A 27,987-nucleotide genomic window follows, 5' to 3' on the forward strand; every position below is an offset into this window, starting at 1 on the left:
CGAAAAAAAAAAACATCCCGGCCAAACTTTTAATGCCCTCCAGCTTTGGGTAAAGAAAACAGGTTATAAAGAGAGTATTTGAATTGAATCGTAATTCACTTTAAACTACGGATACCAGTAAGACCGTTTGGATAATGCTGTTAAATTTTTCCAAAAACCATGATGTGGGTGAGGGCGTTGTATGGAGGCCATACCTAAACGAGAACCTCCATAGAAAATTTTCTACTTCAAGGATTGTCATTTACCAAATCTTCTTAAATATCAAATTTGAAACAATTTAGTGGGTAAATGTGACTAGGATTATCAAAATACCGAGTATCGGTGGGTATCGTTATATGGGTGCTATAGGAAAACGTGAACCTAAATAATCAATGTTCTTCCACCAGAGCTAGAACCCATTATGAACTACAAATTCCAACTTTTAGACAAATCTGTGCAAAAATGTGCCAAAGGACCAAAAAGGATCTATACTAAAACGTGGATCTATTTAGATAATACTCTAAAGGGTAAAGTACTCAGAAGGAACTCCTTCTTGTGTGGATTTGAAGACAATTCCATTGAAAAATTTGTCTGAAATCATAAAAATACCGAATATCGGGGGGAACTGTTATATGCGGGCTATACTATATCACGGACCGATATAGCCCCTTTTTCAAAGTTGACCTGCCTACAGACAAAAGACTGATCTGTGAAAAATTTTAGCTTCCCGTTTTTATTCGTTTTGACTCTAGCGTGATTAAAACAGACGGACGGAGTGGGAAGGCCTAAATCGTCTTAGACCATATATACTTTGTTCTGATGAAGGGTATGTCTTAAATGATTATTTCGATCAGTTACAAACGGAATAAGGGAGTTAATATACCCTACATACTATATATGGTGGAGGGTGTTAAAATTTGGTGAATAATGTATCCAAAATCATGAAAATTCCCGTATATTATCGGGAGTTACCGTTATATGGGGGCTATACTGCACAGACAATTTTCTGTCATAGGCTGTAGTATTTATTACGAACTTCATATACCAAATTTGAAATCTTTCCGATTAATAACGTCACTTAAATCAACAAAACACCGAAAATAGGGAGGTACCATTAAAGTGGGGGCTATACCAAAACGTGGACTTACATGGCTCATTTTCAATACCAAAAGTCCTGCAGACATAGTATATATTTGAGTAAAATTTTATCAACCTACTTCATTTCGTTAGGAAGCTAGAGTGATTTCCACAGAAGGACAGGCCGATGGACATCGCTAAATCTACATAGAATTTAATGCTGATCAATATATAAATTGTGGGGTCTAAAATTATATTTCGAGGAGTTACAAACGGAATTACAATTTTATTTTTTTTACTCAAATGTATATTATGTCTGCAGGACTTTTGGTATTTGAAATGGGCTATGAAGACGTGGACTTACTTCGTATAGCCCCCATATAACGGTACCTCCCAATATTCGGCATTTTCATGATTTTAGCGTCATTATTCACCGGAAATGTTTCAAATTACGTATTTAGAGTTCGTAATGGGAACAACAGTCTGTGACAGAAAATTGTCTATGCAAGTCCAGTTCTTCGTGTAGGCCCCATGTATCAGTACCTTCTTATATTCGGTATTTTGACGAGTTTAGGTACAATACCCATCGAAATTATTTGAGATGTCGTATTTGAAGTTTGTAATGGATGCTATAGCCTATGACAGAAAATTGTCTATGCTGGTCCAGGTCTTCGCACAGCTCCGATATAAGGGGACCTCCCCATATACGATATTTTGATGACTTTAACAACATTATTCACCGTTTATTTCAAGTTTCGAATTTGAATATGGTAATGGCTTATGACAAACAATGCCTATGTAGGTCAACGTCGTATAGACCCCAATATAACGGCTATAATCGGTATTTTTAAAATTTGAACAGAATTTTTTAAGGATTTTATTTTTTGAAAATTTCCAAATTCGTTCCAAATGGTGGAGGGTATTCATAGCTCGGCCCGGCCGAACTTACAGCTTTTTATCTTGTTTGTATTCTTACCGACAGTCATTCGCTGACTGGGTCGTTATACTGCTCCTTTGGTTTATCGGTAAATTTAGTTCTCAATGAGTTTTTCTTTTATTAATTTTTGTGGCATTGTTATATTATTTGAGACCATGACCTACGGCTGATTCCACCAGCAATACTCTGTTAATGTTTGTGATAATTATAAAAACATTTATAAATGCATATTTTCAGTTCATTGTCTCTGTATATAAATTAAAACATTTGTCAAATGTGTCATTCTAGAGGGCGTAACATCTAATTTATAAATAGAGTAGGTTTTTCACACGTCAAACATTTGACACAATACGAGTATGTATCAGCATGAATGCACTGAGCATATTTGCAATATCAAAATAAGCACAGCGATTCAAAACATTCGAGAAGGGTCAAATGTGGTATGAGTCTTTGTGTGGCAAAACATTCGGAAAATCCAACCGTCATCTAGCTGTTCTTATCTGACGGGCAGTGAGCAAAATGCTGGCGCTTGCATTATTCAATCGATCGCCGGTAAACAGAGAACGCAATGAGAATTTAAAAACTCTGCTGAGAATAGAATAATTCATCCATTTTTTTCTCCTGTACACCAAATCCCAAAGCAATTAAGGTGAGAACACATATAAAGATGAGAATATATAAAATCGTTTTTGTTTTTGATTGGTTTAAGTTATCGGCTGACTTCTTCGTAAAAGAAGAAAGAAGCGTAGGGAGAACAAGAATAAATTAAGGGCCGAAATTAATCTCGGTCAACCTAAAGCTCCTCTGTCTTTTACGAAGAAGCCAGTCTAAGTCATCAACCAATCAAAATCAGTCAATTTTTTCGATATCGGGCTGAACTTTTAATACCCTCTACCATTTAGAAGGAAATTGAAGATTTTCAAAAAAAAAAAAAAAAAAAAAAAACCGTAAACTACCACTACCAAAACTACTACTTAATCGAAAACCGTTATATGAGGACTATACGAAGAAGAGAACCTGCTTATGAAATTTTTTGTCATATGCTGTAGAACCCATTACGAACTTCAAATACGAAATTTGAAAGAGTTCCAGTGAATAATGTCGCAAAAATCATGAAAATACCGAAGTGCCGTCATATAAGGCCTATACGAAGACGTGGACCTGCATAAGAAAATTTTTGCCATATGTTGTAGTACCCCTTAAGATCTTCCAATAAGAAACTTGAAACAATTGCAGTGAATAATGTCCAAAAAAATCATGAAAATACCGACTATCGGGAGGTACTGTTATATGGGGGCTATACGAAGCCGTGGGCCTTCATAAGAAATTTGTTGCCATAGGTTGTAGTACCCATCAGGATCTTTCAATACGAAATTTAAAACGATTCCGTTGAATAATGTTGCTGAAATCATCAAATATTTCGAGTAGTTACAAACGGAATGACAAAGCTAATATACCCTCCATAGAATGGTAGAGGGTATAAAAATCGGTTGTAGTAAAAATTTCTTCCTTCTTGCAGTTTTGGAACAGACCACAGCCAGCCATAAAAGCTCTTTATGTGCCTGCACCTTTAAGCCAATCAAAAAACCGTTTTATGTATTCCCACCTTTACTTAGAACAGGAATTGAGGCTCTGCTAACACTTTTGTTTAATATTCGCAACTTCTGCCACTTCAGTGTTTGTATTTATTTTTTTGAAACAAATGTATAAAAACAAAATCATTTCAAAATCAATTATTTTTAGAAACGTTAAATGGAGAGCACGTGTAGAAGTGGTTAACTGGTTTTTTTTTGGAAAGAATAAAAATATAATATAAATGATATTTTTAAAGAGAGCAGACATAGCTTAAAGGTAAGAGTGCATAGATGAATTTTTTTGTTGATATTGTGCAAAATGCTTGACGTTTCATTCATATTTCGTGATTACAATATTGCGAGAGAAGTGTCAAATTAACAACTTTGTTGCATGTGTTGTTAGTAAATTTAAAGTCACAAGACTCTAGCTTCGGAGTTGTATTTTTGAAACAAATTTTTACATTGTATATAATAATGCGTTAGCTGTATCAGTCCCATTATCTAAGCTCTATTCCGACTCGGGGCCAGTTTGGTTTAGTCCGAATCTTAGGCGTTTTCGTAAAAATTTCAAAGAATGTAATACCTACTTGATAATATTTAAAGTCTTATTTGAATTATTTAAGAAAAATGAAAAATACATTTTTGAAGAATCCTAAAAATGTTTATAAATTTGTAAATTCAGAACGTAAAGTTCGCGAATTTCTTAGTAGCATGAAACTTGGCTGTTGGAAATCTGGGCACCACCCTAATATAGCAAATTTGTTTGCAGAGATTTTTTCATTCTGTTCTAAGCTTTTATCTGATTATTACGGTAATTACAATTATTAGTAGATTAAATTATTTTCGCAAATTAGTTTCACTGTATTGTTAAGAAGTTGTAGTTCCCCTACTGCTGCTGCTGGGGTTTGCATTTTAAATTCATGTGTATATGAACTTTACTCACCCTAACCACTATATTCAATGATTCTTTGGGATCTGGTTATTTCTCTCAAATATGGTGGTCAAGTTTTATTATTCCTTATCCTAAATCTGATAATATAAGTGACGTCGAAAATTAAAAGGGTATTACAAAACAAGTAAGCGAAAACTACAGTCGAGCGGGGCCGACCGTTGAATACCCTACAACACTATAATAAATGATACAGTTTATATAGGCGAGATACTCGAAAGGTTTCGTTCTCTAATTTTCGAACAATAGCAACTTAAACTAATTTGCTCATTTCCAATTTATTGGTAGATGTTGCACGTAAATGGTCTTCCTAGATCTGGAACCAATATTTCCCAAAGACCTATAATCTTTCAGAAATGGCAAAAGATTAACATTTATTATTGACATTTGACTATATTCTTCAACGAAATCAGCCTTAACGAAATAGTCAGAAGTGCGTCTTTCCTGTATTTGTGAATTCTCCAAAAAGTCACTGGAATGGATATTTTCGTATTTTGTCTACAAAAAAATATGAGAAAATATTACAAAATCAATATTTTCATCTTTAGAGAGATGTTTTTATGCGATTTTTTTAGATGTTTTTTCTTTCCTGCCAAGAGACAATTTTGAGTTAATGAGAACTGTCGAAATCAGTTCAGCCGTTCTCGACATATAAGAGATCTTTCAAGCATATCTTCTTTGATAGACATCTATATCGCACATATTTTGCTATATATCCCATTTGATGGATGTTAACATCAATGTAAAGATCAGAAGTAACCTTGTCATGACTTTGTGATTTCGCCGGGAGTTAAAATATTCGCGGTTTAATGAAAAATTTTGAATTTTTTCAACACAAAAGATATGGTCTATTTTACCCGCTAAATATTATCCGGTGACCACCCAAATTGATAGGCTTCTTCCCCGCCCTAAACTCTAGCTACATGCGAAATTCCGTGTCGATTGGTCTATAATTGCGACCTGTATAGCTACTGCAAAATCCGACATTTTTTCAGTATTTGGTCCATTTCAACCCCTAAACATTTGGCGATCATCTCCAAAAGAAATAGGCTTCTATTCTGACCCTAACCCCACCTTCGTGCAAAATTTCGTAAGGATCGGGTCATAATTGCGACCTGTAGCGTGATTACAAATTAACATGGACAGACGGACAGACGGACGGACGGACATACATAGCTAGATCGACTCAGCTCGGCGAGCTAGGAAGATCCATATATGCTTTCCTATATGGGAAACCAATATTTCGAGGTGTTACATAAATTCTGGCCCAATCAAACTTATAATACCCCCAACACATAGTGTTGTAGGGTATAATTAGCTGTACAAAAAGATATTGGTCCATTCCATTAAGTACTTCCCCCACAAAGGGTCAAAATTTGGAATAATTTCAACTCATGTAAAATGAGATGTAAGAGTCCGATTGTCTTTAAATTAAACACATCACAATACCTTTATCAAATTAAGGTCTGGTGTGAAGATGGTAGAGATCGGACCATTCCTTCTGGTACCTACCCCACAAAGGATCAACATTTTGAATAACCTAAACGATCATAAAACCAGTAAAGAAAGTCTTAAAGTCGGGCGGGGCCGACTTTATGATACCCTACACCACTTTGCTAATTTAGTAGAGCTCGACATAACAATAAAAGTTTTTATGGGAGAATTCAATCATACACGCTATGATTATAATTATAATTTAAAGTTCAAAGGACTAAATATGCCGAAGCATTTGCATCTTTTAAATTCGGACTTGTATTGCCCATTTGGTGCCCAATTAATAATTTGAAATCGGATAAAAATATATATGGGAACTATATGCAAATCGGAACCGATCTCGATAAAATTTGGCAAAGATATTTCTGAGCTGTATTTGATATATTTCCCTGAATATCATTGTTACGGAGTGCATACTACGGCTGTGGGTAACAAATATGAAAAATCGGATGAACAATATATATGGGAGCTATAGCTATATCTGAACCGATCTTCACCAAATTTGACATACTAGCTTCTAGATCCAATTCGGTCGTAAGTGCCAAATTCCATCCCATTTGGACAAATATTAGACGTTTGGTGCACAGTAAAAGGTAAATCGGACGAGGTTATATATGGGAGCTATATCCAAATCTGAACCGATCTCGATAAAATTTAGCAAATGTATTTCTGAGCTGCATTTGATATATTTCCCCAAATATTGTTGTTGCAGAGTGCATATTACGGCGGCGGGAGCTATAGCTATACCTGAACCGATTTCGATCAAATTTGGCATACATATTTTCAGACCTAATTTGGGTGTATATACAAAATTCCATACAATTCGGGCTGATATTACACGTTTGGTGCACAATACAAGGCAAATCGGACGAAGATTCGATTTCATTCAGACTTGGTACATCTCAATACTTCCATAAACACAAGATCTTTTATAAAGATGCTAGGGATTGTACCATTTCTTCTGGTACCTCCCCCACATAGGGTTCAAGATTTTGAAAAACAAAACGTTCAAAGAATGCGGAACAAGCATCCAAACCTCTTCAAATACTACACATACACATAACATTTTTTTTTAACATGATGTAAAGTTGATATTTATCGGACCCACAAAGGGCTACAATTTTCAATATATAATAATCCCCATTGCAATTATGGGGATTATTACCTTTTTTCGGTCATAATCCCCATAATTAAGTGGGGATTATGTTCGCTTCCACAACGGACCTATTCCCCATGGGTAGTAGGACAAAATGAAACTAATTTAGAAAACTTTGGTTCGCGTTAGCCTCTGTTGGAAATACTCAAAGGAGAAAATACCAAGACCCGGCGAAAGACCGGGTGCTTACATAACGTTTAAAATTTGGAAAACTTGGATTCACGTTAGCCCGTGCGGGACATACCCAGAGTAGAAAATCTTTTTTTTTTTTCGCACACCCGTCCATGTCCACATTCGTTTTGGACAAAGCCAATATTAAGGGGATTATGTCCGCTACTTTCTGGGGATTATGGCGGATGTTTTCTTAGACGGTCACAAAACGGTCATAATTGTAATGCGGATTATGTCCGTTGGGATTATGAGACGGCACCAACAATTTGAATAATCATTACATAATTCAAAATATATTCAAATAATCTAATATTGGTTGTCGACTGATACTTTTTAACCTGTTGTACTGTATTTTAAACGGTTATACGTTATGCAGTTATACCTAATTTTTTTTTGATGATGTCAAACTTTGTTGCAATATGGACCCTCATCAGGTCCCTTAATTTGCAACAAGATATCTACTCATTTGTACATCTGTTCAGTGCTAATAGTGTGACTTTAAATCTTAGGACACCTAAAAAATTGTCTCTATTTAGAACACAAACTTTTAATAGTGATTGCTTCATTGGCTCTTACAAATTGGACAATGTAGATCCATGTCTTGGTCTTGGCGTTATTTATTTGACGATCCTTATCTGACTAAAGGTAAGAACATATAAAAAGCTTTATTGAGTGGCTTAAGTTCTAGGTTGACTTAGTTAAATTTCGATACTACGCCCCTTTGCTCGATTATTTAAAAATTCTGTTATGATTATTAAAACTCTTGACCCTCTATGGAGTGGGTTCTGAAATAATAGGTAAATATTGTTTATTTCATATCGGACCTAAATAAATACGACATAAATAATGCGATGTGTCAGGTGTGGTCTATAATGGTAGCTTCATCATACAACCCATATTCATCCCAAGAGAAATATTTAGATAAAGCAAATTGTAAAGAATTGCAGGGCGAGGTACCAGAAGACGTTCGCAGCTATGTATCATCCTCACAACAGATCTGGTGTTGGCAAAAATGTTTATATCTGTGAAATTTGGTTTCGTTTGGTTTCTCAAAATCTTGAACCCTATTTGGGGGAGGTACCAGAAGAAATGGTCAGATCTCTACCATATTTATAACAGATCTTGTGTAAATGGAAATATTGAGATGTGCCAAGTCTGAATGGAATCGGATTTTAATATCGCGTTATATGAGCGCCATGGATATTCAAAATTTTGACCCTTCGTAGGGGAGGTACCAAAAGGTCCTATCTCTACCATTTTTATAACAGATCCTGTGATTAATGGAAATATTCAGATATGCCAAGTGTAAATTGAATCGGATGTTATCCGATATTGTCCATCTTAACACCAGACCTTGGGTTAATATAAATATTGGGGTTGTATGCAATTTGAAGACAATCTGACTCTTACATCGCATTTTATGAGATTTGTAATTATTCAAAATTTTGATCATTTGTGGAGGAGGTACTTGATGGAGTGGACCGATATTGTCCATTTTCACACCTGGCATAGCACACTGACGCAAATATTAGGATTTGCAAAGTTGGAGCAAAATCTCTCTTTCTGTGCAAAAAATATATTTTTTTTGAAAATTTCGACCTTTTGTGTGGGAGAGGAGGACCGATATGGCCCATCTACGAACTCGATCTAAGTTGGACAATAATATTACGATGCATCAAGTTTGAACCAAATCGGATATTCCCTTCGAGAGTTATCGTGCGCACCAGCCAGACAGACAGACAGACAGACGGAAGAAAATTCTTATATTGGGAAAAACACGCGAAACAAGAATGGAATTTGGGGATTATTCCACAAAATTGAATCTAAAATAGTGGGACAATACAGACTTATCACAAAACCTCGAAATATTCATTTTAGACCCCACAAGGTAAATATATTCTTCATCAGCATCATATTTTAAGTCGATTTAGCGATGTCCGTCCGTCTGTGGAATCAATCTAGCTTCCGAACGAAGAAATGAGATAGGTTGATAAAATTTTACTCGAATGTGCATTATGTTTGCAGGATTTCTGGTATTGAAAATGGGTTGTGTAGCTCCACGTTTTGGTATAGCCCCCATATATTTGTTTTCGGTATTTTGGTGATTTAGGCGTCATTATTCACCGAATATGTTTCAAAATTGGTATTTGAAGTTAGTAATTAATATTACAGTCTATGACAGAAAATTGTCCGTGCAGTTCCACGTCTTCGTATAGCCCCCCCCCCCCTGTATTCGGTGTTTTGTTGATTTTAGCTGCATTATTCACCGATTTTCTTCTCAAGTTTCGCATTTGAATATTGTAATGGAGAATTGTTGTTGCAAAATCGTCAGGCAAAATCCCATTATTGTTGTTTTTATAAAAACAACGTTTGTTTATGAGTGGAGAACGATGGTAATGTTTACCAGGGGGTAAGGCAGGGAATACCTAGGTTTCGGAAAGAGCCACCAATCCTCATCAGTTCCCTTGTTTCTTGTCTGGGATATTCTCCCCAGAAGTTATTTTAAAAATAACTTCTATGACAAAAAACATTTTTTACCCAAGTGACGAGATCGTAAGCTCAATAGAAGAGGAACAAAAGAATTACATAAAACTAAAATTCTTTTGGAAAATCTTCTAAATCTTACAACCGCACTTATAAACATTTACATCTTTCTCCACTTTGTTATGCTTTCGTTTAACCTGAACGAAGTAACATAACCATGTAAGTTTGTTTTGTCTGTTACAACAAAAACCCCTTCGTCGACCGTGCCTGTGTCTATTAATAGAACAGTGTTTGGCTTGCTTGTTTGGGATACCATAGTATTTTGTTGTTGCAAAATCGTCAGGCAAAATCCCATTATTGTTGTTTTTATAAAAACAACGTTTGTGTCTATTAATAGACACAGGCACGGTCGACGAAGGGGTTTTTGTTGTAACAGACAAAACAAACTTACATGGTTATGTTACTTCGTTCAGGTTAAACGAAAGCATAACAAAGTGGAGAAAGATGTAAATGTTTATAAGTGCGGTTGTAAAATTTAGAAGATTTTCCAAAAGAATTTTAGTTTTATGTAATTCTTTTGTTCCTCTTCTATTGAGCTTACGATCTCGTCACTTGGGTAAAAAATGTTTTTTGTCATAGAAGTTATTTTTAAAATAACTTCTGGGGAGAATATCCCAGACAAGAAACAAGGGAACTGATGAGGATTGGTGGCTCTTTCCGAAACCTAGGTATTCCCTGCCTTACCCCCTGGTAAACATTACCATCGTTCTCCACTCATAAACAAACGTTGTTTTTATAAAAACAACAATAATGGGATTTTGCCTGACGATTTTGCAACAACAAAATACTATGGTATCCCAAACAAGCAAGCCAAACACTGTAATGGAGAATTGCCAAATTCGTTCCAAATTGTGGAGGGTATTCAAAGTTCGGCCCGGCCCGGCTTGTTATAAAATATATTCTACTAAATTGGTATCAGTACAAACCAAATTCCTTTTATTCGCACTTAGGATAGGATATATATGAAACACTTCCAGCATATGAAAATGGCCTAAAACTTGTTCGCCTTACGACACTGGAAAAGAGACGTTTAATGTTAAGAGCTCTATTTATTATAAAACTTTTGTGCGATGAAATAAATTTTTAGTTTTTAACTGCTGAATTAAATTTCAATATTTTTTCTCGTAATACTCCTAATTAGATACCACTTAAATATTCCTTGACAAAATCGAATTATGAATCATAAGATATCATTGACCGAACATTTGCATGTTACTAAATGCACTATTTTAAATCTGTTGTAATAAAGCATGTTGTTGCCGGACACCCCACCCTACTCCTCTTTATTATTTATGTTTATTTTCGTTTCTTCTGTTTGTGGTCTTTATTTGTCAATTTGTTTAACCGGCTGACGTCTAACTGTGGCTGGTTTCCGTAGCCTACTAACCCTCTATAGTTCAGACTATGGGGAGTACGCGTCTGATATTAAAGTTGGGTCAGACCTAGCGATTGCAACAGTTTATCTATAAGCCTAACGATAAGATGCATTTTAAATTTTCAACGATGGGAAATGGTGTAACTTGTTCTAAACAATTTTCTTTACATTCGAGGTGCCGTCTTGTCTGCAACAGACAAAGCAAAAAAAAATTAAAAAACAACAAGCCGGTAAAACTTGTCTTGTGAGCTGTATGCCAGAGAGTAGCAAAACAATTCTGAGCAGAACTGAGAACTCTACCATCAATTCAAATGTTATCTCATATAAACCTCAGCTATCTATTGATACGGTTAATCTGCTGTTCAGGCGCCAAGCTAAGCTTATTTGTTGAATTGTAAATAGCGTAAACGCTAGTACGGAAAGAGAATCCGTGGCGATCGTTTCAGTAGGCTTCTGAAAAAGTTCAATCAATAAAATTTAGAAAAAGAAATAACAAAAAAACGACGCTCAAATAGCGAATGTTTGGATTTTTCGTGCGGAACTAACTAAAACATGATTAGATTGCTGTTGACATTGATTTTGAGCGCAAATATTTTGCAGTCATGGATTTTTGTGGAATGTAAGTCGAGAAGATTTCAATTTGCAATTATTGACAAACAACAATAAACTGCCCATTAATACATTTCTATGGAAGTGCAGTTTGCAAAAGTGGGACATTTGTAAAGATTGCCGAAGAGATAAAGCAATGCAATTACAGCGCAAGAAAAACCCAGCTGATTCAGTGATTAGAACATAGTACAATTAAGAAGGTAACCCCGTGCAATCACATGCTTACGAATTTTTCAAAATTATATATTTTACCGTCAAAATTTATATTCATAATTCTGTATATACACATCAATCAGAGGTGGGAACCTGTTTTCTATGTAAGGATTTTCTTGACAAGGTTGATTACTGATTATTTTAAAGTGGTTACCTTCTTAATTCTACAATGGATTAGAAATTATATTTAGAAATTATATTTTTTGAGTGGCTTAAGTCATTGTCTAGCTTCTTCGTAGAGGAACAAAGACATTTTAGGTTGACTTAGTTCGATTTTGCTCCTTTGTTCTTTTCCAAAGTAGCCAACCGACGACTTAAGCCAGTCAAAATAGAGTTTTATGTTTTCTCACCTTAAGGGTGTGGGTATATAAGCAGCTCGAAGTCTTTGCATGGCATATTTTGTAACATATCATAAAGGGATGGCAGATTCGAACTAGAATCCTGCTGTCGTTTCCCCTTATAATATCACATAGTATGTTCTCTAACCTTTGAGGTGAGAATAAATAAAATAATATTTTCTGGAATATAGGTGAGAATGCATAAATCGCTTTTTTGACTGGCTTAAGTTATCGCCTGGTTTCTTCGTAGAGGAACAAAGGAGTTTTGGGTTAACTTTGTTCGATTTTGGGCCTACGCTCCTTTGTTCCTTTCCGGAGAAGGCAGCCGATGACTTAAGCCAGTCAAAAGAGCGTTTTAAGCTGGTAATACATAAAGCGCTTATCTGGCTGCCTTCGTAGATGAACAAAGGAATTTTAGGTTGACTTAGATCGATTTTTCCTAGGCTGCTTTGTTCATTTCCGAAGAAGCCAGCCAAATATGCATTTTAGGCATTTCCGCCCTTATGTATTCTCACCTTAACTCATCGGCTGGCTTCTACGTAAAAGAACTTAAAAATAAATTAAAAAAAAAAATAATTAGCTGAAGTGAACGAATCTGCTGCTGCATTGCTAGTTACATATTCCCAACTAGAAATCAGTCTATCCGAAGTAAATGTTGTTGAAATTGTGGACACAAATCTTACATAATATAAATACTTATTAATTCGGAGCTTTAAAAACTCAAGACTGTTCTATAAACTGTTGCCCAGTTATCCAACAATTCTGATTGAAAAAAGAAAAGCTATCCATTGAGTTACCGAATCAACAGCGGAGGATTCCATGGCCTCTCGTATCTTCGAAATTCAAAGGGAAGAGTATAATCAGAAGTTCTCAAATAACATAATTCATCAAAATTGATTTCATTAGTGACAGATATATGCGAACCTACAGTAATTTCAAAAGATAATAGCCATCCATCAACTCGGAATTGCAGGCCACTATGAGAAATGACTGCACCGCCAATTTTACCGGAATTTTTATATTAGACAAAATAGTCTAAAAATACAAAAACAAATTACAAATACAGCGATGAATTTAGAAGAAAATACTGATAAAATTTGTGCAAAAACGTAAACATATCGGTGTTAATAGTTTTAAAGTTGTTGTTTTTTGTCTTTTTTGTTAACTGCAAAAATGTTAAGTTTGTGCTACGACAATCACGTTTTATACCTTACACCACATAGTGGTAATGGTATTATGTCTTTGTGCATTTGTTTGTAACATGGAAAAGAAATCGAGATAGACCTATAGTTACTTCTGAGGATCTTCATAGAATCACTTTCTGAGTCGATTTATGCATGTCAGTCCGTCCGTCCGTCCATGTATTCTTGTGAACAAAATGCAGGTCGCATTTATTTCCAAACAATATTTGTTTGCACCAAGGATGAACTCTTTTGAAATTAGTGATAATCGGATCAGATTAAGATATAGCGCCCATGTATTTTCAACCGATTTCGGGTTATATGGGCGCCAAAAATCTTTGGAGTTTGTTTTCTTTCTGTTGCGGTGTAAGTTCTTGCACTTTTTGGAATATCAATGGCTTTACCCCGAGCTAATTTTTCAATATTTGCCGAATGGAATATTGTGATATTTTCAGCTCACGAGTCATTTTTCGGCCACTGCAACGCGGGTTTCGATCAAGTCGCTTCTTTACTTTTCGAACCATTTCTGCTGATATTGTTGTTTGCAAAGTTATAGATGACAAAGGGATCGGTGTCTGAGTGCATTCTGAGGTCATGAGTCAAATGTTTTCCGATAGCTTATAGTCTTTCCCTAAATAGAACATATTTGACACTGAGTTGTACGCAAGGAGATATCTGGTCAAATTTTTTTATGACATGCATCGCTTTGGCTGTCTACTTTACCGGGGGTTCTAATACTATGGTACAATGACTATATGGAGGTTTTACGGTGTCGCTGACGCCTTTTTGATTGGCTTAAGTCATCAGCTAGCTTCTTCGTAGAGGAGCAAAAGAGTTTTATGTTGACTTAGTCCGATTTTGGGCCTATCCTCCTCTGTTCTGCTCTGTCATCAGCTGGCTTGATGACATAAGCTAGTCAAAAAAAGTTTTATTTATTCTCACCTTTAAGGTGTGGCTACACAAGCAGCTTGAAGTCATCGCATTGCATATTTGTGTGCTGGTCATGGTGGCAAGCTGCTATGTTCCCTCACCTTTATCGCACTTTGTGCGGCCTAGTACTCAGGGCAGCAATTTTTGCCAATTTATCCACATTTTGACGATTTTTCACTGTAAAAATGGGAAATGCCGATTTTTGCGACAAAAGCGACGACATTTTAACGATCGACATAATTTGTCTCTGATTTTAAATTAAGATTTTAAATTTTAGAACATTTAAATTCATTTAGACACTTAAGGAGTTCATCTCCAAAGGCAGTTAATTGGATCCGATATTAACAATAAAATAAATAATATATTTATAACCAATAGTGTCTTAAACAATTCTGTATGGTTGAAAAGAGACAACATAGACATTAAGTACATTTTTTTATTTTTTTTTTTGAATAAAGATTATTTAATAATTTATTTTTTATAGCTTCCGGAGATGAATGTTCTATAAATACAGAATGCAAGTTGTTACGCCAGTGTCCGGAGATAATAAAGAAATTTCGACAATTGCGAAATGTGCCTTACTGCAAGGTAGGTGAAGGCTCAGTTTATGTCTGTTGCCCCGTACCGCCGCGGCCCTATGTACCGAAAAAGGACGACGATCAGCGTATTGTTCGTGGTATGTATTTTGAAGTAATTTTTATTAAAGCTTTAATGCTTTACTTCGAAGTTTTCCTGTTTAGAATGCAAATCGTATCAGAACAGTCGAAAAACTTGCGACAAATCTCTGATTGTTGGCGGGAAAAATGCCGATCCCAAGGAGTTTCCTTTCATGGCGTTGTTGATGTACGTCAATGGAGCTCAGCGAACAATTCTGTGTGGCGGATCGTTGATCAGTAATCGATATGTGTTGACAGCTGCACATTGTTTCTATGTTCCCAAGTGAGTATATTTTTGAACTGAATTCAAACCGTAAACACTGAGATTATTTTGTGGAAAATAGAGGGAAACTGGATTTTCGATTATAAATTTTAAGGACTGGATGGATCTTTTAAAAATAGTTATTTCTACGGATTTTTAGAAATTAAAATGTAAAATTTGACTTTAATATTCATTTTAAGGGGATAATTCAGACGACTTTTTTCATTCATTTTGTACTGCCAAAACGTGCCTTATCGAAATAACAGTTTTAGACCCTAGGTCTCTTCGTCCATCTATCTGGCTGGCTGGTGAGAATGAATAACTTTTTATATTTTTATCAAACTTAGATCGAGTTTGGAGATGGGCAATATCGGTACACTCCTTCTAGTATCTCCCCAAAATTTATTTGGCCCAAGGACGAACGCTATTGAAATTGACACGAATTATGGTCAAACAGCCAATGAAAACCGTCACACGTGCTTGCGTGCCCGAGGCTTTAATACACCCTCCAGAATATTTTCGCGTCAATATTCGGCGTTTATTCTGATGCCACAGCCGATTAATACCATGGCTGGTGCTTGAGTTCTGGTGGCCAACCGAAGGTGCACATTTTCAGCTGACCTCTTTGGCAAGTAAAGACGATAAACACGAACTGCTGGGCAACGAATGTTTCCTCATCCACCACTTTCGGCCAAGCTAAGCAACTCTTTAGCTCTTTTGAGACTGGTGCGGTGTAAGTTCTTGCACTTTTTGGAATTCAAATGGCTTTAACCCGAGCTCATTTTTCAATATTTACCGAATGGAATATTGCGATATGTTCAGCTCACGAGCCATTTTTCGGCCACTGCGACGCGGGTTTCGATCAAGTCGCTTCCTTACTTTTCGAACAATTTCTGCTGATGTTGCTGTTTTCTTCCGTCCACTTCCTTGACGTCGGGCAACGCTACCAGTATCACGATAACGTGCGATGGTAGGAGAGACAAAAGATTTATTGACATTTAAATGCTGGAGTGCTCTAACGATAGCCACTTGTGGTCTTCCAGTCAACTATATATAGAAATCACACTATCACGCTTGAATTCCATCACGAATAACATTTTTTCTGGAAAATTCTCACCAAAATGCTTTTGCACGCTTGTAAACAACATAATGAGCTGTCACTGGAATAATTTTAACAGATGTCGGACTAGTGGCTTAGAAATGACAGCAATCTGAAATTGGTTGCAGTTTTTTCATCTCATCCTGCATGTATTTTTTAAATATTTTCCCAAAACTATATAATTGTGGCTTTTTTAAACATATTTTTTTGATAGTTTTTTTTTATAAATATTTTTTCTAGTAAGTTCTGTACTTACGAATCTGAATTTTTTAAATAATTTTCAAAATTTTCTTTGTTTCTCTTACAGTGAACCAAATATAGTGCGTCTGGGGGAACTAGATTACAACACATCCGAAGACGATGCTTCCCCGGTGGACTTTTCCCTCGACTCATACCATATCCACGAAGAATATGATGACGATACCCGGTTCCATGACATTGCCGTTGTGAAGTTGAATGCAACAGTCCAATATAATGATTATATTCTCCCGGCTTGTTTGCCGCTGGTTGATGGACGTTCCTTTCCCCAGTTTTTGGCTACCGGCTTTGGTGCCGTCAAAAATTTCGGCAATTCGGCAAGTCATTTGCAAAAAGTCAAGCTGGATAACTTCAGTGATGAGCTGTGCCAATCGAAAATCGATAAGGCTGTTGTGTCCATTAATACAACGATACAAATGTGTGCCGGATCGTTTTACTATGAGCGCGATACGTGTACGGGTGATTCGGGTGGTCCTCTGTTTGTTGATCATCCGGATTATAATTGTTTGTTTTTGGTCTTGGGTGTAACATCGTATGGTGAGGGTGGTTGTGCCAATAAGGGCCTCCCCGCATTCTATACCCGAATCCAAGTGTATGTTAAGTGGATTGAGAAAATTGTTTGGCCATGAAATTGAAAATGAAATGCGAAAATAAAGAAGTGGTGTCCAAATGTTTAATAATTAAAAAATCATATCCCTTGTTCCAGAACCTGCAAGAATCTAAAATTTTTGCAATTTTTTTGGATATCATAAAAAACAAGTAAAATAGCTGTAAGTTCGGCCGGGCCGTACCCTCCATCATTTGGAACGAATTTGGCAATTCTCAAAAACAATAAAATCTGTTAAAAATTCTGCTAAAATCTTAAAAATACCGAATGTAGCTGTTATTTTAGAGTCTATACGACGGCATGGACCTGCATAGGTAACTTTTGTCGTAAGCCAATAAAATATTCAAATGCGAAACTTAAAAAAAATCGGTAATAATGTAGATAAAATCATCAAAATGCCGAATATCGGGAGGTACTGTTACATGGGGGCTCTACGAAGACGTGGATCTGCACAGACAATTTTCTGTCATAGGCTGTAGTACCCATTACGAACTTCAAACACCAAAGTTGAAACAATTCCGGTGAATAATGTCGCTAAAATCATCAAAATACGGAATATCGGGAGTTACCGTTATATGGGGGCTATACGAAGACGTGGACCTACATAGCCCATTTTCTGACTTATACTGTAGTATTCATTATGAACTTCGAATAACAAATTTGAAACAATTCCGGTGAATAATGTCGCTAAAATCATCAAAATACGGAATATCGGGAGTTACCGTTATATGGGGGCTATACGAAGACGTGGACCCGCACAGACAATTTTCTGTCATAGGCTGTAGTATCTATTACGAACTTCAAACACCAAATTTGAAAAAAAAATTCCGGTGAATAATGTCGCTAAAATTATCCAAATACCGAATATCGGGGGTACCGTTATATGGGGGCTATACTAAGACGTGGACCTGCACAGATAATTTTCTGTCATAGGCTGTAGTACCCATTACGAACTTCAAATACCAAATTTGAAACAATTCCGATGGATAATGTCGCTAAAATCATCAAAATACCGAATATTGGGAGGTACCGTTATATGGGGGCTTTACGAAGACGTGAACCTGCACAGACAATTTTCTGGCATAGGCTATATTATCCATTATGAACTTCAAATGTGAAATTTCAAATAATTTCGGTGAATAATACCGAATATCGTTAGGTACCGTTATATGGAGGCTATACGAAGACGTGGACCTAAATGGCCCATTTTCTGTCATAGGCTGTAGTACCCATTACGAACTTCAAACACCAAATTTAAAACAATTCCGGTGAATAAAGTCGATAAAATCATGAAAATACCGAATATCGGGGGGTACCGTGAATTTGAAACAATTCCGATGAATAATGTCGCTAGAATCATCAAAAAACCGAATATCGGGATGTACCGTTATGTGGGAGCTGTACGAAGATGTGGACCTACATGGCCCATGTCCTGCAGAGTAAAATTTGAGTAAAATTTTATCAACCTACTTCATTTCGTTCGGAAGCTAGAGTGATTACCACCGACGGAGTGATTTCCATATATATATATATATATATATATATATATATATATATATATATATATATATATATATACTATGTGGGGTCTAAAATTGATGTTTCGGGGTGTTACAAACGGAATGACAGAATGACTTAATATACCCCCATATTATGGTGGAGGGTATAAAAATTTTATCCTCTATTCCAGAAACTGCAAAAATCTATTTTTGCAATTTTTTTCCGATATCATAAAAAGAAAATCGATCAGTGTAGGAAAAACTTTTACACTCGTGCAGTTCTGGAACAGAGCAATATTTTTTTTCAAGAAATTTTTGGAGAGGTATTGATTAACGGAATGGGCCGCCATTACATGTTCTTTTTCGCTGAGATCCTTTGCATTTGAAACCTCATGCAGTTCTTAAAGAAACACACCTTCCTTTTATGATTTTATATCAATTGCTCATTTTTGCTATTTTTATTTATTTTTTTCTTTTGTTTTTTTTTCTTTGCATTAATTGTTCTTCTTCAACATGTTCTTGTAATTGTGTTTTTTTTTGTTCCAAAATAATTTGATTTTTTATATGGGGGCTCTACGAAGACGTGGATCTGCACAGACAATTTTCTGTCATAGGCTGTAGTACCCATTACGAACTTCAAACACCAAAGTTGAAACAATTCCGGTGAATAATGTCGCTAAAATCATCAAAATACGGAATATCGGGAGTTACCGTTATATGGGGGCTATACGAAGACGTGGACCTACATAGCCCATTTTCTGACTTATACTGTAGTATTCATTATGAACTTCGAATAACAAATTTGAAACAATTCCGGTAAATAATGTCGCTAAAATCATCAAAATACCGAATATCGGGAGGTACCGTTATATGGGGGCTATACGAAGACGTGGACCCGCACAGACAATTTTCTGTCATAGGCTGTAGTATCTATTACGAACTTCAAACACCAAATTTGAAAAAAAAATTCCGGTGAATAATGTCGCTAAAATTATCCAAATACCGAATATCGGGGGTACCGTTATATGGGGGCTATACTAAGACGTGGACCTGCACAGATAATTTTCTGTCATAGGCTGTAGTACCCATTACGAACTTCAAATACCAAATTTGAAACAATTCCGATGGATAATGTCGCTAAAATCATCAAAATACCGAATATTGGGAGGTACCGTTATATGGGGGCTATACGAAGACGTGAACCTGCACAGACAATTTTCTGGCATAGGCTATATTATCCATTATGAACTTCAAATGTGAAATTTCAAATAATTTCGGTGAATAATACCGAATATCGTTAGGTACCGTTATATGGAGGCTATACGAAGACGTGGACCTAAATGGCCCATTTTCTGTCATAGGCTGTAGTACCCATTACGAACTTCAAACACCAAATTTAAAACAATTCCGGTGAATAAAGTCGATAAAATCATGAAAATACCGAATATCGGGGGGTACCGTGAATTTGAAACAATTCCGATGAATAATGTCGCTAGAATCATCAAAAAACCGAATATCGGGATGTACCGTTATGTGGGAGCTGTACGAAGATGTGGACCTACATGGCCCATGTCCTGCAGAGTAAAATTTGAGTAAAATTTTATCAACCTACTTCATTTCGTTCGGAAGCTAGAGTGATTACCACCGACGGAGTGATTTCCATATATATATATATATATATATATATATATATATATATATATATACTATGTGGGGTCTAAAATTGATGTTTCGGGGTGTTACAAACGGAATGACAGAATGACTTAATATACCCCCATATTATGGTGGAGGGTATAAAAATTTTATCCTCTATTCCAGAAACTGCAAAAATCTATTTTTGCAATTTTTTTCCGATATCATAAAAAGAAAATCGATCAGTGTAGGAAAAACTTTTACACTCGTGCAGTTCTGGAACAGAGCAATATTTTTTTTCAAGAAATTTTTGGAGAGGTATTGATTAACGGAATGGGCCGCCATTACATGTTCTTTTTCGCTGAGATCCTTTGCATTTGAAACCTCATGCAGTTCTTAAAGAAACACACCTTCCTTTTATGATTTTATATCAATTGCTCATTTTTGCTATTTTTATTTATTTTTTTCTTTTGTTTTTTTTTTCTTTGCAATAATTGTTCTTCTTCGACATGTTCTTGTAATTGTTTTTTTTTTGTTCCAAAATAATTTGATTTTTTTTTTAATTTTGTTTATCCAGAGTTTTGTTTTTAAATCATAGGAATTGAACCGTGTACAAAAGCTTTTTTCGTCAACTTCCAAAAGTTTGTTTTTGTTTTTTTTTTCTGTTTTCCTCATGAAGAAATTCTGACTACAGGAATTACAAATATTACAACAAATATGCTAAGATAAAATATGGTCCCTAGAAACATATAAAATAGCAGACACGAATTGAGTTATTCTCCAGCACTGCCTTACGCCGCCGATTCACTGACTTCAGTTGTGGCCTGAGTCCGGATTTCAGCTGCTGTGTCATCTTTGCCACAGGCCAGGCAGGGCATTTTCTCCTTCAAAACTTGTTTGTATTTTGGATGACTGCAGAAGAAAAAAAAAAAACAATTAAAAATTCTTCCAAAAGGCAGGCAGACAAGTCATGTTAAGACCTGTTTTAATGAACTCCTTAATTGCCTTACCTTAAGCCGTAGACAATCGGATTACACACCGCATTGGCCTTGGCAAACACCGACCCACAAATGGTGCTCAGCGGCGACAAATTCATGGACTCGAAAATGCCGGCATAGTTGATGATGGTGTACGGTGTCCAGGCCAGGAACCACAGCGATATGGTGACCAGAGCCACCTTGGCCAATTTAATTTCCACTGACTTGGCGTCGGCATCGCTTTGTCTTAGGGAGGCAACATTCATTTTTTTGGCCTGTTCACGCATGGCTTTTTCGTGAACTCGCACAGCCTGAAATGAGGGGAAAAGAATATTGGTTTAGTTTTTTTGTTTGTGATAGGCAGTATGTGAAAGGGCCGGCTGGAATAATTGAAAGTTGGCCAATATGGGGTAATTAATTAAAATCCCTTTTACGTGACATGGGATTAAAACATATTTTGAAATGTGATACATATAAATGTGATACAACAAGTTGAGGTGAGAGGTCGTAAATTTGCATTACTTTCTGATTTATAAAAAAATATTTATGGTAGTTATGTTAGATGAAAGATAGGCAGGTTGTGCTGTCACCAAAATCACTGATAATATTTGGTTTTCTGCTTTCAAAATTATTTTTTTAAGAAATGTAGTAAATTTGTTCCCAAAGGCCTCTATGAGGTCGGAGGGGAAGACTGCTTTTGACATCAATTTGTCAATACACTTCAAAGTTCTTACACTATAGTGTTTTGCCTTTCTTCAAATCAATTTTTTTTTATACCCTACAACACTATGTGTTGGGGGTATTATAAGTTTGATTGGGCCAAAAATTATGTAACACCACGAAATATTGATTTCCCACATAGGAAAGTATATATGGATCTTCCTATCTCGCCGAGCTGAGTCGATCTAGCTATGTATGTCCGTCCGTCCGTCTGTCCATGTTAATTTGTAATCACTCTACAGGTCGCAATTATGGTCCGATCTTCACGAAATTTAAAATGGAGGTGGGGCTAGGGTCAGAATAGAACCCTATTTCTTTTGGTGATGATCGCATAATATTTAGGGGTTGAAATGGACCAAAAACTGAAAAATTTCCTGATTTTGCACTTGCTCTACAGGTCGCAATTATAGACCAATCGACGCGGAATTTCGCATGTAGCTAGAGTTTAGGGCTGGCAAGAAGCCTACCCATTTGGGTGGTCATCGGATAATATTTAGCGTGTAAAATAGACCATATCTTTTTTGTTGAAAAAATTCAAAATTTTTCATTAAACCGCGAATATTTTAAATCCCGGCGAAATCACAAAGCCATGACAAGGTTACTTCTGATCTTTACATTGATGTTAACATCCAACAAAACGGATATATAGCAAAATATGTGCGACATATATGTTTATCAAAGAAGATATGCTTGAAAAATCTCTTATATGTCGAGAACGGCTGAACTGATTTCAACAGTTCTCATTAATTCAGAATGACCTCTAGGCAGGAAAGAAAAAACGTCTAAAAAAATCGCATAAAAATATCTCTCTAAAGATGAAAATATTGATTTTGTAAAATTTTTTCATATTTTTTTCAATTTTGTCATATTTTTGGCATATTTTCATTTTGAATTAAATATTTTGTAATATTTCTACAGCTAACAAAACTAAGTAGTTAGGATATCAGGATATCGTATACAGATCGCATTTATGGCCCGATCCTTACGAAATTTTGCATGGAGATAAGATGAGGGTCAGAGCCTATTCTTTTTGGAGATGATCACCATATATTTAGGGGTTGAAATGGACCAAAAACTGCAAAATTGTCAGCAGGTCGTAATTATGGGGGTTACCGGACATTGCAAAAGCCAAGCAGTTTTGGATGGCCATCCAAAAATATTCAATATGTGAAATAGTTTGCCAACTTTTGTAGACAAAATACGAAAATATCCATTCCAGTGTCTTTTTGCAGAATTCACATATACAGGAAAGATGCACTTCTGACTATTTCGTTAAGGCTGATTTCGTTGAAGAATATAGTCAAATGTCTGTATCTCATATAGATGCGTTTTAGTCGAAAACCAATAATAAATGTTAATCTTTTGCCACTTCTGAGTGATTATAGGTCTTTGAGAAATATTGGTTCCAGATCTAGGAAGACCATTAATGTGCAACATCTACCTATAAATTGGAAATGAGCAAATTGGTTTAAGTTGCTATTATTCGAAAATTAGAGAACGAAACCTGATGGTTTTCTTTTATCATTTGTCACAATGTCTTGTAAACTGTATCGTTTATTATAGTGTTGTAGGGTATTCAACGGTCGGCCCCGCTCGACTGTAGCCTTTGCTTACTTGTTAATATTTAAATATGAATTTTGACAGCAAACTCAGTTGTCAGATTGGCTTACTAGCCGACCTTAAATGGGCCTGGTGCCCCCATACTAGTTTGGGAAAAACTAAGATAAAGAGGCAAATTAACCTTAAAAATTACTTAAAGCAGAAAATAGTACAACTTGTAACAAGAAGGTTTGAGAGGGCAGAACAATGCAAAATACTCCGCCATGAGGTAAAGAAAACTTTTAAAAATAAAAGAATAGAGATTACATTTTTTTCTGTTAAAAATTTGGCTTAAGTCACTAAATACCAAATACCTGAATCGTTTTGATAAAATCATTAGAATACCGAATATCGGGAGACCTAGACAGTGTTTTGCTATAGAAGGTGAAATCCGTTACAAACTCCGAGAATCGGATTTTAAACAATTCTATTTGAAAATGTGGCATAAATCGTCAATACACCGAATATTGGGAGGTACTATTTGATAATGAACAAGTAAAAAACATTAAGTTCGGCCAGGCCAAACTTTTAATACCCTCCACCTTAAGGTAAAGGAAACATTAGAAGAAATGTGGCAAAAACCATTAAAATGCCGGAGGTACCGTTATATTGGGTCTATACCAAATCGTGAACCCATACATGCAATGTTTCGCCACCGGAGCTAGAACCCATTATGACCAACAAATACCAATTTTTAGACAAATTAGTGAAAAAATGTGGCAAAAATAATCAAAATACCGAATATCGGGATTTACTGTTATATGGGGACTATTCCAATTATAGATACCAACAGAGACCTCAAAATAAAATTTGAAAATTTCAGCCCTATCCCATCGCCCAATATAAAATTTAGTACCATTTAGTACGTTTCGTACAAATATAGGAGGAATTTCCAAACCAAACCTCAATCACAGATATCATCAGTAATCAACATCAAATATCAAATTTCAGAATTTTTTGTCTATCCCTTGACAAAATACCATATAAAGTACTATTCAGTACTTTTCGTACACATTTCCGAAACCACCTCCATATGTCCAGGCTACACATGAAAAGCGACACTAATACCAAATTTCGGATTTCAAACATTATCTGTTCACCTAATACAAAATTGGACGAAATATAGTACTGTTTAGTACTTTTCGTGCACTTGTAGTACACATTTCCAAAATCACCCATTTATCACAATTCATCCACCAACAGCGAACCAAATACAAAATCTCAAAATTCCAGCTTCGTCCGTTCACCCTAAACAAAACTGTTCCAGATTTAGTACCATTTAGTACAGTCCGCATGCTTTGTACACATTTACAAAACTACTTTCTTATATCAAAGGGTACAAATCTAATTTAGTAAAAACATCCGAATTTTTTGACATTTTTACGAGAGGTAGGTATTTGTACCCTGATTCCGAGAAAGTATTTTTTTTTTTGGGGACGGACCGGGTTACTCGCGTGTTCCATCCGAAAGTACGGATCCACGACCCGGATCTACAAAACCGACATTTATAATATATCATATACATTTGAAAGTTAAGATACCTATCCATCAAGTGGTCAAATGATAGGGTTATTTGAAGCGGCTCGGGAGTTAAATCCGTAGCCGGATTTTTTTAAAAATCCCCCTAAAGTTGGAAAAGTCTCCATTTTTTTGGAGCTCACAAAATATCAAAATATCTCTCCTGAATACAGAGATATTATAGATATCGGTTTTGTTGATTCGGGTTTTGGACCCGGACTTTCGGATAAATCAGGGTATAAATACCTACCTCTGGTAGAAATGTCAAAAAAATCCAATGGGTGTTACTAAACTAGAGCTAAGCCTATCAAATTTACTTTTCAACATTGGTTCTCGTACCAAATATCAATGTTTAACTCTATCCTTCACATAGTACCATTTAAGAAGTTTAGTACTTTTCGTTAACTCAATGTTCGAATTTCCATAAGCCCTTGGGCTGCAGGTTAGCACTCCACCAGTGACTCTCATTCCAAATTTCCAAAATCAAGCTCATTCCGTTTGCCCAGTACGAAGTATTTAATTTAGTACATTTTAGCACTTTTCCTTATCCTTTTAGTGCGAACTTTCAAGACCCCACTCATACCTACCAAGGCTGATCCTCGTGCAAAATTTCAAGATTTTAGCTTCAGTCGTTTCGTCTGGGCGTTGATTCAAGGTCAGTCAATTATTAAAAAAATGAAATCTGAATATTATTTAAAAAATACCTACAAATGACCTACCGTTATATAGGTAGTGCAGAAAGTACTGGACCTATTCAAAAACATTGTGGCGTTGAGAAATTATATCTAATGCGTTACAACAGATTCCATTCGAAATCTAGACATACCTCTATTGAACACATTTGTTAGCAACCACATACGTAGTGAGAACCGGAAAAGTCAAGTTTTAGCTAATTTGGTTGGAAATATTCCCAGAAACTCCGAAGAGACTGACTATTCTATCTATGTCTTCCCTATAGTTAGATTCTCTAACTCATTTTTTGAGTTACCGACAAAAATCGGTAACTTTGAAACCCAAAATTTTGATATGAAAAATAAGTTATGGTTGAAAACACTGGTATCTATCGGGTGGTCTTAGCGAGTACCTTGATTTCGTCGCTAACTTACCGACAATTTTCGTTAATTAACGAAATTATAAACATTTTAATGTTGCCGACTTTTGTCGGTAACCCAAAAAATGAATTAGAGAATTCCACTACAGGGTTTTTAGTTAAGAAGGTATGTACTCTGCGGGGTCTCCGTCAAGTATTTCGAGGCATTGCAATCTGTGAGACAAATTTACTATACCCTGAACTTTAGAGTGGATGGTAAAACGGCACACTCCAATTTGAATTTACTTCCAACTCACCTTCAAAATATGCCAATACGAAAAGATAATCGTAGACAGCGGTGTCAGATAGACCCAGAAGGAATAGACAATGATGTACGAACGATTGTACCAGTCCTTGGCAAAATAATCTGTACCGCAAGCGGTCATGTTGCCCTCCGGCACATAACGATTCCAGCCGACCATCGGCAATATGGCCCATATCATGCACACACTCCAGACGAATGCCAGGCGACAGACAGCAGCCGTGATCGTCAGTGGTTTCCGCGAAATACCCTTGACAATGACACAATAACGATCGTAGGCTATCAGAGTCATTGACCAGATCGAAACACAACCGAACAGGGAACCACACAGACCGTATAGCTCACACCAGAACGGGCCCATTATCCAGGTGCCATAGAAACCGTTCAACACCACCGGTGGAAACATGGTGAACATCATCATAAAATCGGAAAAGGCCAAATTCACGACGAACATATTCGATGGGGTGCGCAGCGATTTGGCCGAAGTGAAAATATAGATGACGACGAAATTGCCCGTCAGCGACATGATGCCCAGAACGGTGATGACGAAACCGATGATGCCAAACCACATTGGCTCCAGCGGTGGCCATTGATACCAATAAGGATCCACCATGTGCAGGATATCGGCTGGAACAGTTTCGGCCAAGCTGACATTGCGGCCACCGCGTAAATGTTCCAGAGCGGGAGAGTTGACAAAGGACATCATTTTGAATTGGAGCTAGATCCTGTTGGCTGGAAAAGGACAATATTCCTGGATCCCCTCTGGGTTGTTAGACACAAACAAAGTGAACAAGTAGATGGGAGAATGGTGGTATCCTTTGTTCACTGTTGCCTTGTTTCCATTGCTTGCGTTGAGTTATCCTTCGGAAGTTTTTGGTGATGGTTTCCGTATCCGTTTCACGTTAGATTTTTGATTGGCACTTCGAAGAGCTAAGTCCGGCAACTGCTATTCATGTCCCTGGATGGTTGGCTTTTATAGCCTCCGATAGCCAAAAAATAAAAAGAAAATGGTAAAGCGCAGAAGGAACACTCCGAGTGGCTGAATTTCTTAATTGTCTCCTAATCCAATTTGCCGATGACCACTTAAAATTAAACATAAGACCAATTTAAATTTCAATTGGGTATTTGTGTTGGATTTGTTGTTGTTGTTGTTTTTGTTGACAAAACATGGCCCATTCATTGTTAATTTGCACCGAGGGATTAGTGAGATAAGCACGTGTTCTTGGGGTTACCACGGTGTTCATACGGGACAAAGTCAAGGATACGAACGAAGAACATTCA

At 36.3% G+C, this 27,987-nt stretch overlaps 2 protein-coding genes across 2 annotated transcripts; one reads left to right on the plus strand and one right to left on the minus strand.

Annotated features, from left to right (window-relative positions):
- Positions 1-11,603: 11,603 nt before the first annotated feature.
- Positions 11,604-17,741, plus strand: LOC101899872 (serine protease snake). The gene is made up of 4 exons (XM_005186039.4): positions 11,604-11,875; positions 15,012-15,203; positions 15,268-15,466; positions 16,852-17,741. The coding sequence occupies exons 1-4, from the start codon at positions 11,809-11,811 to the stop codon at positions 17,429-17,431; spliced, it is 1,038 nt and encodes a 345-aa protein (XP_005186096.1). The 5' UTR covers positions 11,604-11,808; the 3' UTR covers positions 17,432-17,741.
- A 3,464-nt stretch (positions 17,742-21,205) lies between these two features.
- On the minus strand, positions 21,206-27,661 carry LOC101900041 (opsin Rh6). The gene is made up of 3 exons (XM_005186040.4): positions 26,702-27,661; positions 21,551-21,828; positions 21,206-21,452 (listed from the first exon to the last, which is right to left on the minus strand). Exons 1-3 carry the CDS (start codon positions 27,410-27,412, stop codon positions 21,332-21,334), a joined length of 1,110 nt encoding a protein of 369 aa, XP_005186097.1. The 5' UTR covers positions 27,413-27,661; the 3' UTR covers positions 21,206-21,331.
- Positions 27,662-27,987: the final 326 nt, after the last annotated feature.

Source organism: Musca domestica, unplaced genomic scaffold, assembly GCF_030504385.1.
Source record: "Musca domestica strain aabys unplaced genomic scaffold, Musca_domestica.polishedcontigs.V.1.1 21, whole genome shotgun sequence".
Taxonomy (NCBI): Eukaryota; Metazoa; Arthropoda; class Insecta; order Diptera; family Muscidae; genus Musca; species Musca domestica.